Source organism: Emydura macquarii, unplaced genomic scaffold (genome assembly GCF_026122565.2).
Source record: "Emydura macquarii macquarii isolate MOO-44397 ecotype Brisbane River unplaced genomic scaffold, CSIRO-AGI_Emac_v2 contig_75, whole genome shotgun sequence".
NCBI classification, from domain to species: Eukaryota; Metazoa; Chordata; order Testudines; family Chelidae; genus Emydura; species Emydura macquarii.
This window is the reverse complement of record NW_027130212.1, coordinates 7,731,303-7,744,521: the sequence shown is the minus strand read 5'-3', so window position 1 is coordinate 7,744,521 and position 13,219 is coordinate 7,731,303. Positions and strand designations below refer to the sequence as shown.

The following is a 13,219-nucleotide window of genomic DNA, read 5'->3' as shown; positions in this document are numbered from 1 at the left end:
AAAACCCATCTGATAAAGGAAATAACAAAAGTAAATGGTCTAAATAGGCATAATTATCCTGCTTCCTAAACCCATCTGTTGTAACTCCTATAGGAAATCTTTGCAAAAGCTTATAAATATAGAGAATATCTATTTGGGAGATGGGCAACACATTTATTTCAAGCAGCAAATCACAACATGATGAGTAACTTGGTAAAGAACTATTAAAAATTCACCAGCTGCCATCCTCCACAGGCAGAACCATGCTTCATTTTTTTATATGGAGTATATAATATATGCTGCTAGCTGCTTGAACAAAAGATGGTGACCCACAGAAATAATTCAGCCCTGAATTTTTCCACTCCAACTGAAATTAAAACAAAACTATTAAAAATAAATCCAATAACTAAATATTTGAAACAATCATGGAAAAAACTGAATTGAAATTAAAAATAGTCATTTTGCAATAAGAATTACATTCTCTTGGAGTATTAAAATTCCTCTTCCTGCTCTTTTAAGGTACCGTCCATTAAATAATATCCTGGTTTTGTTGGGTAAGTTTTTTTTTTTTTTTTTTTTAAAGATGCTTTTCTCCTGAAGAATAAGTAGAAATAGAGTGCCAGGACCTTTTCTGGTGCGTGGATGAGATGGGAAAACAAAATCCTTCAAACAATACACTGCATGCAGCTGTTGTTGGTTATACATGCATACAAATATACCACTATTAAAAAATAGGTGTATACTACTAGGAGAGCTCTGGGTATTTTCACATTAATAATCAATGGTGCCATCACCTTTTGTCATAATCTATAATCTTATTTTCTGTTGATAGAGATTGGCTTGACCAAAATCCCTGATGTGAATTTACTAAACTTAGTAAAATGGAGATCTGAACCTTGTGAATCTGGTCCACTTCAGCTAACTGATCAAGAACAGTAATTGCATATATTGTACTGTGGGGAAATTATTTTTTGTTGTTATTGAGACTTATTGTAAAATTATTCAATTATACATGAATGATAAAAAATATCAAGCAATATACAACCACTAGTACAGTCAATTTGCTTGATACGCCATACATTTGATGGTCTTAGTGCTGATATTTTTAGTCTTCTCAGTGAATTAAATAATTTAATAAATTCTGTACTAAACAGTAATTATTTTAAAACAAACTACTATTTTATAGCCATCTCAGTAAGTCAAATAGGGAAGATATTTTCTTTGTACTAAATGACTACTTGTAACAAAATAAAACAATTTTAGTACAGAAATGTAAAGTTGATCACAGCCCTTATGAAGGAGTCGTGCTTAGAAACAGAGTAATTTAAGATCAGGAGATTCAGTATAAGCTTAAGAGATGGAATCATGACCCCAAGATCTAAAGAATTCTAAAGCAGAGGATCAATGTGTTGAAATAATAGGCAGCATCAAAACAGCAAAAGTCTATTACTTTCCTTCTAGATTTTATTTCTTTAATGTAGGCTTTACAGAGTCCAAAGAGCCTTAGCTTACGAATTTTTTTCTTCCTTCTCTTTTAAGTCTGAGAAAAAAGAAAGCTTTCCAAAACAAAATGTTTTTTCTTGTACTGGCTTTCTCACTGAACTAAAATGTGGGTGTTTATTGTTTATTAGTAGTGCTTTTTTAACCTCACACGCTCCATTGTCAGCAGATGTACTATGGTCTTGAGACTAAGGGCTTGTCTACACTTGAAACGTTATAGTGGCACAGCTGCAGCACATCAGTGTAGACACTACATACACCAACCACAGGGGTTCTCCCATCGGTGTAGGGTAATCCATCTCCCCAAGAGGTGGCAGCTAGGTCAGCAGAAGAATTCTTCCAATCAACTAAGCCCTGTGTACGAAGGGGGGGTTAGACTGCCTTAACTATGTCACTCAGGGTTGTGGATTTTTCACAGCCCTGAGCAATGTAGCTGGGTAAACTTAACTTTTTTAGTTCAAGGGGGGTAGCCGTGTTAGCCTGTATACAGCAAAAACAACGACAGTCCTATAACACGTTAAAGACTAACATATTTAATTTCTGCAGGCATAAGCTTTCGTGGGCTGCAACCCACTTCGTCAGATGCAAGAAATAGAAATCAGATAGGCGGTATATATATATATACATCCAAGGGTAAGGAACAACAATGGGGAGGGTAGGTGTTAGCAAAGTCCATTCAGTTAGAGTAGATGAGTCCTATTCACAACCATTGATTAGAAGGTGAGAATGTGTGAACAGTGACAATTACTTCTTGTAATGAGAGAACCATTCCAAGTCCCTATTCAGACCCAGTTTGATTGTGTCAAGTTTGCAGATGAGTTCCAGCTCTGCAGTTTCTCGATGAAGTCTGATTTTGAATTTTTTTTTGTAGAAGTATGGCAACTTTCAAGTCAGCTACAGAGTGTCCTGGGAGATTGAAGTGCTCTCCTACTGGTTTATGGATGTTACCATTTTTTATGTCTGATTTGTGTCCATTTATTCTTTTGCGTAGTGACAGTCTGGTTTGGCCAATGTACATGGCAGAGGGCATTGTTGGCACATGATGGCATATATTACATTCCATTCTCTTTTCAATTTGAGCACAGGGTATAATTGACTATATCATTTCAAAGATTTTACAAAAGTATTAAACACACAGGATGTGTGCTTCTTTTCTTTCATCAGAAAAACATAATGGGCTGATCATTTAGGGATTGATCCAAAGCTATCTGAAGTCAACAGGAGTCTTTTCATTGACTTCAATGGCTTTTGTATCAAGCCCTTAAACACACATCCACAAACTGTTAAGAATTATCCTACTAGTAATTCTTGCTCATTAGCATCCCACCCCACAGTTACATTAATTGCTGATATGTTGGTGATTTGGCAAATGCCATTATATATGACATTCTAGAAGTAATTACAAATTCAAAGTACTTCTTGCCCAGTCAAAGTCATTTGCCTAGCATTAGAAAGTTAGCACTATTAAGCTCTGGTCATTAATAATTGTGCTTAAGTTAGTCAATTGCTGCTGCAAATGAAAGATGAAGCATTGCGTGAAGCCATGCTTAAATGGATAGAAGGATGGTTACTTACCAACAGGGCGAGCTGTAGACATTACAATGGTGTGGTGAGAACATAAAAAAGAAATTAAAAAAAGAAAGAAAAATCTGTCAGAATGCATGATGTGTAATGTTACATTTAACTATGGACACTCCAGTGATCTCTAAACTCACAAATGTCAGTGTGAGTAACTTGCTCGGCTTTATTGTTTAATTGAGAGTTATTGTTATTACTTTTTTTGGAGACAGTAGTTACACAGCTTCAGAATAAGCTGGCTGGAACCAAATCATCTTAGAAACATTTTTGATAGGTTCATATGTCGTCATCAAGTATCATTGTTAATGCTTGATTGAAGTAAAATAGCTTTGCATTAGCACAAACTTCTAGGCCCTGATGAATACATCCATTCAAGCCACAGACTGGCAAATGTCATGCCAATAAATGAAAGGCATCACTGTCTGATTTAAATTCCAATTGAATTTTAAGCATGGGCAGTCAGTACTGCAGTAAGAGCTGGAGAAAAGCCCAAGACACCATTTTCCCCATCTACGAAAGCTTACAGCACATCACTTTTTTCCTCACTGACAGGGCTGATGAAAATATAACAAATAGGTTGGAATGGCCACAGGGATTTCAATTCAGAGCCTCCCAAATTACTGCTTAGATAAACTTCAACTTCCTAAAAAAATTGCCACTGAATGATCGACAGGTTAATTCTGCTTCAGACTGATATTGAGATTGAAAGCAGTTGCTGCAACAAGTGATTTCTTGATTATAGTAGCAGCCCTTCATTGCACTTGAATTGGGGAAAAGGGCTGTCAAGTCCCACGGTTATTAAAATACAGACATCCCCTTTAGAGGAGTTTAGCATTTGGACAGAAAATTCACTTGAGATTATATCTGGGAAGATTAAATTTACCTTATTTTAGCAACAGAATGAGTGTTACCCACTTTTGAGCTACATGACTTCATTAGCGACCAGTTTCATTTGCTCATTAGGGTTCACAGTCTAGGGTCAAACCTACATTTTGAAGAGCCCCGTGTAAAATTATATGTCCAGGGTCTATTCAGTTTTCACCCCTCCTTTGTCCACAACCCTGCACAGTGACAACCACTCCCTTTAGCCATTTCCTGTCTGCTACACATTTCAGTGCATAGAAACCTCCATCCCCTCATCTGTTTGTGAGGCCCCATGGCTTTCGGCAATATGAAATATCTTCCCCCTTCATGGACTGGAAAGACAAGAGAGAGAACAGAATTGCAACTTCCCAACCACAGGGAGGATGGTACAGTCAGGGAATTCAAAATCTGCCATCACCTATGGCCATTGAGGTCAAATGGAGCCATGGATAGGAGCTGGAGATTAAGCTCTGGTTCGCAGATTGTGTGTGTGTGCACGTGCATGCATGTAACTTCACCATTGGAGTTTCAATAGAAACGGGGATTACACAGGACTAGGGCCACCCCACACAGTAAGTTCTAAAGTGTATCAGTTGTTTTCCCTCTTCTCACGGGACAAAAAGTGAATATGATGAAAGTAAGGTAATTTCATATAATAACCCTTATATTAAATACAGTGATGACAAAAGTTTGGAAGTTCAGGATTAAGATTAATTAATTAATTAAATTGGACCAACTCCTGATCCCTTTGAAGTCAAAGGGAGTTTACCATGGGGTCCTTTGTTTCCAAAAGCCTAGAGTGCTGAGCATACACCATTGAATTTCTTGGCTTTTCTCATTTCTGTTATATCCTGAATGTTTAGTATGCTTGTAATATAGTGGCTTTTTTTGTATTGAATAAACACTCTGCCTATGGCATGTAGATGATAAAGCCAGGAAAAAAGATAATGAGAAATCTTCTTGAGTGTAGGAAAATCGATTAAATTATGTATTTCCTTTTTCCACCTTAATTTGGTCAAGTTCAAGCTCCAATGAGTTCAAAGGATTTTTGCTTTGTTCTAGTCATTGCTCATATCACAAGGTTAGGCTAGTAAAAAAGAAAGGTTTGACCCAATAATGTATATAGTGGACACAGTTCTAGGAGAATTTAAAGGCCACTAAACTAATGGCCAAATTTTATTGGGCATTGTGATTCCCTCTGTGATAAAGGAAGTGTATACTTTTTGAGAGTTAATTCTTCTGCCTATTTTTTCTCAAATTACAAAATGAAAAAACAGTCCTCATCACAAACAAATAGCAAGCAATTTTTCAGCTTAAACGGGAAAGCCACATTATCACTTATTATCTAAAATGAACATTTTGGCAATATTTTAGCAGATGGATTATCACAATACTCTTTTTTCTCTGTTATATACTAACATCTCCCCCCTTGCAAAGCCACTGGGTGACTTTTTTTCTTTGAATTCAGCAAATTAAACTGAACTGTGTCCATGCATTAAATGATGGAAATGGAAGACAGCCTCTTGGGTCAGTTGACCCCTGTTCTAATAAAGCAATCCATAGAGACTTTGAACATTTGATTTAATGTGGATGGGGGGAAAAAAGAAAAAAAAGAGAAGATAAAGCTAAAAATGTTTTTATTAACCTTTCACAGCTCTACTGAAAACCTTCATCATGCACCAATAAACTGTGAAATAGTATCTGTGTGATACCCAATGTATCAAAATTGCTACTTCATCTTTCTGAATGAAATAACAAAATATTGTAACTATTATATTTTATTCACTTTTATGAAAATACATTTTTATAAAACTTATTCTTGCTCCATAATATTTAGCATCTCTGTATGTTCTGTCACAAAGTAGTTTTTAAAAACTCATAAAACTACTGGGTTTTTAAACCTCCTCACTACATCCAACTCTACTATGTAAACAATAGGTGGAAATGCTATGCCTTAACTTATTATACTTAACCAAATCTTTTATTTCTTATGATGGTGCTAGTCTTTCATATGAAAACCAATGGCAGAGGGCTCAGTTATTGGAGAGCTATCTCCATTATGAAATGTTTGACATTTAAAAAATGAAATAAATATACGACTTAAGTTGTTCCTAATTTTAATACAAAATAGAACATGAACCAACAGTCAACACAGGGGGGAAAGAGAATAAAATGTACAACTAGGCACATACATATGTATTTGTCCTTTTACTTACAAATATTGGGACAGATCCTCACTTGGGGTGAAATTGTTTCTCCGTTATTGGAGTTTTCCTTTGGGGCCAGGATTTCACTGTTGGTGAAAAGCAGTGTAGCTCCATTGACTGTGATGGATCTATGCCAATTTACTCCAGATGAGGATCTGGCCCACTGTGCCAGCAAGTGACACTGAAACATGACACTCTCTCAAGTACTGTATCACTCACCTCGAACAGTGAGGGTAGCAGAGGCTTCCACTTTTCCAACTCGATTCTCAGCAATGCATGTGTAGGTTCCCTCGTCTGTGCTCATGGACTTTTTAATGCGCAAGGTGTAATCATCTTTGACATCATATCTGCATTACAGAAATAAGGACAAAGAAAAACATTATGTAGCTGACAATATACATAACAAAATTTCTCACCTGGAGTGTATCAATGTGATTCTATCTGGGATACATCTCTGGAAGATAATTTATTATCTAGAGTTAGATAATTCCACCAGGCATTAATCTTCATGACATTTTTATTGCACTATGCATTAGTTAAAAACTTTACAGCCATAAAATTAGTATTGCTATGTTCACTCAGTATTAGCGCTTTATTAATAATATCACTCACTATGCCCTTGATCTAGAGCAATGATAAAATTAAGCTATCAGGCATCAGTTATCAATATATGACAGCTCAAGTTTATTGTAGCTTTAACTACATGAGCTGCATATTTTACTTCTGCTACTTTAACAACAGTTTTTCCCTAACAATAGGCTCCTAGTAAAATTAACAGCCCGCGGGGGGAGGAGGTGGGGGTGGGAAATTACATCACACTTATTTGTAGACAATGTACATGGTAAACATAGGCTTTGCAAGGCGACAGTCTGGATGCAATATTAAAAAGACACACATCAGTTTCCCAGAAGCACAATATAATAATTTAACAGAATAGGGAAAGGAACTTTTTTTTTTTTTTTTTAAACACACATAAGAAAGAAAAATTTTCATTGCATTTTCTCCTTTCGTTTGTTTCTCTCTTTTGGTTACTTAGTTTTATACTAGCTCTAAAGCTGTTCAGAATGTGTCTGCATAGTGCACATATTTCAGGATGCAGTGAATATTCATTTGTAAAACTTTTAGAACTTAAATCCTGAAACATTCAGATTTAAATTGCTGTCAACCTGCAAAACACTTGCTTGATAAAATATTATGGATGTTTTAGGACCTGAACCAAAGTCAATGGGAGTCTTTGTCTTTTACTCAGTCCCACAAAGGTATTTATGAGTTATATTTTATTCCTGAAATATTTCCCTTTAAAGAACTTTAATACATATTCTTTTTGGAGAGAACAGCCCTACTATACCTGAAATTAACTAAACTTGACCCTAACATTAAATTGCAGATTTGTCAACACCAAGGGGAAGGATATTCTTGAGACTGGACCTCAGGGGAGCTGGCTCTTACACCTAGGTTTTCAAAAAAGCACTGTGTAACCCTGAGCAAGTGATTCAACTGCTCTGTCGTTCAGTTTTGTTATATGTAGAATGGAGATTATAGTCCCAACTCAGCAATGAAATTAAGCACTTGCATAATTTAAATGGGATTTAAGCACATGTGTAAATGTTTTGCTGAATCAGGACATGTTTCAACCACTTGCCTCAGGAGTGTTGTGATGTTGTGTGTTGTGAGGCTGAGGTTATTAATATTTGTAAACCACTTTAAGAACCCAGATGTTAATTTCTGTGTACATGCAAACTATTATTGTTATTACTTCTTTATTTTGTAGATGCAGTCAACCTGTACATATAGTAAAGCTACTCGAAGGTTAAATAGTGTACTAACAAAATTAGTGGAACCTTAAACCATGAAAACTACATGCTGAAATGCTGTGAAAAGATCAGTTTTGCTAAGTAAAGCTCAAAATATTAATTAACACATAATTATTAGTTTAAGAGATAAATAGAAATCAGAATCCCTGTTTTTCATATTCAGCAGATCTTTTATTGTGATCTGAGATTGCTCCCTTTCATATTCAATAAATTCATTAGATAAGCAGCCATATACAAATTAACAAAAAGAACTGAAGCTAACCATTCTACCACTGATGGAGAGGATAGCTGCAGAAGTACTTGTCACTTACCTATTTAGGAGACACATTTAGGTGTACTTTTATTCAGTATTTCAGATATATCTGATGCATCAATCATATATCAGAGGGAAAAGCCAGAGGATGCTGTTGTGTACTCCAGAAATTTAGGGCCATATTCTCTGTTGGCATAATTCCACTGAGGTTAAAAATTATGACAGCAGAGATTCTGGCCCTCAGTTCTTTGAGCAGCACTAAGCTATTGTAAATATGCATTTAAAAGCCATATGCAGTTGTGGCACATTTCTTCTGGGGTGCTGCACTGAATTATGTAATTTTGCACGCTGTGCTGCACTAGTCAATGGCAAATTGAAATCACTGTTTTCATAGGAGAGAAAGGCAAATGGAAGCAATGACTTTCATAAAATCACAAGAATACTACAGCCGTATCCCATACTGATGGAGAAGCTACTGTCTTTGGCAACCAAAGTGCTGCAGACAAGAGTGAATGCTTATTTCCTTGACACAGGGCCAGCCCTAGGGGAGTCAGACATGTGGGGACATATTCAGCTCCTGTAAAATATTCTGAAATTAAGACTTGCTACCACATAGAGATTAGTTGAGGGTAGAAATAAAATCTACAGAGCAGGGCAGCAACTGGCCATTTATTTTGCCGAAGTGGTTTGTTTGTTTGTTTTTTAAGGAAAGATAACATTCAAGTGGTGCTGTCATCACTGCTGGGCTAAAACCAGACAGGCAGCAAGACGATGACTGACTGACTGTTTGAACTCTAATGCAAGCAGTCTGGGACACAACTCTGCAGTCTGCTGTGGGCTGCAGCTGACTCGCTCCTCTTCGTCTCACTGATGTGTTGGTCCTGGCATGCCAGCCAGCTGCCTTGTAAGTCTCAGCAGCCTTTATGCTTGCACCTGTCCATCATGCAGATTGTGCAAAGACTGCTGGGTGAAAAAGCCAGCCGCCTAGCATGCCAGAACGCAGAACTAGAACACAACCTTAATCATCCACTTGGGTATTGACATGGAGGATAGAATAAACATGTGCCTATCATGGTCCAATCATCAATTACTTCAAATTGAGGTCCAGGTCTTCTTGCCTGACCACTCGCCAGTGCCTCAGTGGGTTTCTGGACCATCCTGAAAGGGCATGCCATCTAGCAACTAGACCAGTGCATGGAGGCACTCGTGGGACATTACAACCATCTGCTGTTCTAAAACATTGATGCAATGCCCCTCAGTCATCTGTTCCATCCACACAAGTCACCATGGTTAAATGATGAACCTTGACAGATGAAGCAGGCAGTAAGGGGACTGAAGGAAAATTGGCTCTATCTGAGCCACAGCAGCACAACGACCCTGTGCAATATGGGGTGGGGCACTGATTTTTTCTTTTTCTCCACCAGTTTCTGAAAAATCACATCCAGTTGAACGGCTGTGGATGGTGAACAATCTAACCAATTCAAACTGCTTTCTCCCAGTGCCAAAGTCCAGTCTTTCCTATTATAAAAATCTTGCATCTAACTTTGCAGGCAAGATCCACTACATTTGAATTAATGTCACTGATCCTCTGAAGTCAGGATCAGAGCATCAAACCTGACCAAGTTAGGGACATTCTCTGACCTGGAGGTTCTGAAGGCTCTGGGATAATCCATTCTACCACATGAGAACTGGACCCCTACCCCTTATTACCGATGAAAGGTATATTACAAGTACTTAAATATTTAAAATGTCATTTTTGAAGTCTAACCTACAGCCCCAAAGAGAATGCTACCATGTGATATCTCTAGTAAATTGAAGAGATATCTTAAAGCTTTTTGGGGGCAAAACTGGAGCAGTGCAAAGAAGTCAGCACGTACCGGGAAATTTGGTCGTTCATTTGCTAGCATGCAACACATAACTTTTAAGAGCAGTGACAACTGGCAGACGAGTAATTTATCAGTGAAAACTCTTGACACGTGCACAGACTTCCTCGTGACTAATTTTTACCAATAGAATATTAGCATGCAATGATGATTGATTGTGCCATGGCTACAGTTAAGAATCACTTGAGCCACTGATCCAGACCTATCTAATTAAATACAACAACAATTAATAACTTGTCTTAATTACAACATAATTTCTTCAAATGTAGCCCATACACAAGATTTCAAGAAGCTTTAACTTTATTCAAAGTTTGAAGGGCCCAGGTTACTCCATTATGAAGATCATTCAGGGCAGAAAAAGGTCTGATAATTAATGACACATTTCTTATAGAACCCATTTTAAAATTAATTTTAACTCAAACTTATTAAAAGATGAACTTGTAAATGTTTAGAACATTCATTCTATGCTCAAAGAGTAAGTTGGGTAAATTTGGGGATGGTACATTGTTCTCATTATGGATAGCAAAAAGACAATCTCCACGTTAAGAAAAAAAAAATCAACACAATCTTAATTAACTACAGAGTCACAAACGGTGCTTGCACAATATGCATAGTGTCAAGAAACATCTTTCAATATACTACCTGAATATTATTGGCTGTTATCCAAGCTGATGCAAAAATTTACTATAACATGTAGCCCTTAATGTGTAGTTGGTGCTGTTATATATATTTACTGTCATCTAATAGCTTTTAAATAGTTCTTTTGTTAAACAGTTTGAGGTACTTAACCTTTCACTCTAACTTACTCTTCAGCCATCAGTACAGAGTTGAGAAAGGATTTTTAAATAAGCAGTCAGCATATGTGTGGATACAAAATAGCCACTTTAAAACATCATATGAAATTATTACTGTTCTACAAGTAACAGTTAGAATGAGTCTGGCTTTAATAAATGAGAAAAAAGAGAAAGCAGCAGATGAAAAAACATTGCTGGTAAGGAAATTCTAATAGAAATTGGGTGATTCTGATTGTGAAATTTGGCAGTCTCTGGCATATATGAATGCACTCATTGTTGCTGGTTTTGATTAATGACAGTTGTACAATAGTGTGCTGACAGTCCCTGCCATGCAGACACGTTTTTTCCTGATATGAAACACTGCTAAAAAAATGCAACCCAATCAGATTTGGCCCCCGGACAACATGTGCTATCATCACTGTACCGTGAATTGAGATTGATTGGTAACCAGCTGTGACAAAGTGGGGAAAAGAAAAAGAAAAGAAAAAGAAAAACTGTGACAAACCATTACCATCTGTTTCACCAAATAATGAATAAAACAAAACAAATGAAACTACAATACTTAAAAATAGTTAATATATTAAGGTTACTGTCATGCACTAGTAAAAACAAAACAAATCTGGAGTTAAATTATTTTTCTTCTCAGGTACTAATGATTTTGTCCCATTTTCTAAAACTTTATTTGTGCTTTGTTCAGCACCAAATCATCTGTCTGCATTTAACAAATAAAATAGATAATGTACTGAAATTATAAAAGTTTTGACAATTCAAATGCTGTGTAGGTGACTGTTAAAATGAAGGTTTTTGGATTTGCTATCTTTTATTTCATTAGAGTGTAATAAATGTACACAGTTCATTACAAAACACACTGAAGGCCAGATTTCAAAAAATGTGCACACAATTAAGCATAGAAAATACACATGTGCTTACATGCCTACTTTGCATGCACAATTAGCACAATTGTGTCTGCAGCTGCAGTCATTACACTCGTAGATGGTCTGGTAAATGTCTAACTGGTAACGTGAGTGTGCACTTCCTTTGACTGTATTCAATCATTGTAATTGTGAATGCAGATTAGACACATCAATGGGCATGAATTGTAGTGTTCACACAATTCTGCAAATCTGGCCCATAGAGAGTCAAGGTCCCCGCAGAGAGCAGTTTACCAGACAAAAGGACCAGATTTTCCATTGGTGCAAATTGGTGAAACAGAGTCACAACAGTTTATGCCATTTGAGGATTTTTCTGCAAAGTATGTTTGTGCAATTATCTTTATTAAAAAGAAAGTTTGTGTGAACATTTCTTGTAGCGACTTACAAAAAGTGAGCTATTTTGCTCCATTTTATGTCTACAGCTTAATTGTTTATCAGGCTAATTAACAAATTTAAAATGAAAAGTTCCAAGAAAATGAAATTATTTTATAATGGAAAGTGTTAGGCAATATTAAGGTCGCTACTAGGTCATCCTATAATAAACATTTTTTATTTTGCAGTAATTTTGGCAGTATTCTTATGTTTAAATGGGATGAATATAAGACGCATATAGCATGAACATGAGTTTTACAGATTTCTAAGGGAAAGGTGAGGGAGCAGCTGCTTGCCTTTTTATACCTAGCATAGCTAGAAAGAGAGAATATCTATCTAGATGGATAGATATATGACACAGCTAAAGATCATTTTTAAAGCTATCTTATATATGTGTGGATACAAAACAGACACTTTAAAATATCATATACATTTATTTGTGTTCTACAAGTAACAGTTAGAATGGGTCTGGCTTTAATAAATGAGAAAAAAGAGAAAGCGAGCAAATGAAAAAAACATTGTTGGTGAGGAAATTCTAATAGAAATTGGGTGATTCTGATTCTGAAATTTGCACTGGCAGATCAGGTAAAGTGGCCACAGTAGGGCCCAGGATCTGGCTCAGGGACAGAGCTAAGTGACATAAGTTATTATTCACATCTGCCATTGGTACATTAAATACTTGGAAAGAATGTTTTAGCTTCATCTGAAAACATTTATGGTTTGCTATCAGCACATTTTTATCATTAAAGTACCATTTACAGTATTAATTGCAGCAATATAAAGTACAGAACCACATGCTCACTACGCCTTAAACCAACACATGCTTTTGGCATTTGACAGAGTGGCCTGAAATATGTTAAAATAATATAAAATTCTAACAGTTACATTCATTGTGCAAAATTGCTTGAAGTTCTGAAGTAACACGGGTTATGTCTGATATTCCAACATCGCTGAAAGCCATGTATTCTTTTGTTATTGATATTTATATAGTGCCAGAAATCACACACACATATGCATGTATGCATACATCCTGGAGAGCTCAA

General features: G+C 36.3%; 1 protein-coding gene across 1 annotated transcript in view; it reads right to left on the bottom strand.

Moving 5' to 3' along the window:
- ROBO2 (roundabout guidance receptor 2) overlaps positions 1 to 13,219 on the bottom strand; it is a 583,446-nt gene that overhangs the window by 144,623 nt on the left and 425,604 nt on the right. The window contains exons 6-7 of the mRNA XM_067543334.1: positions 6,348 to 6,475; positions 3,055 to 3,066 (exon numbers count right to left, since the gene is read on the bottom strand). Coding sequence (XP_067399435.1) covers positions 3,055 to 3,066; positions 6,348 to 6,475 — 140 coding nt within the window. The remainder of the gene's footprint in view (positions 1 to 3,054; positions 3,067 to 6,347; positions 6,476 to 13,219) is intronic.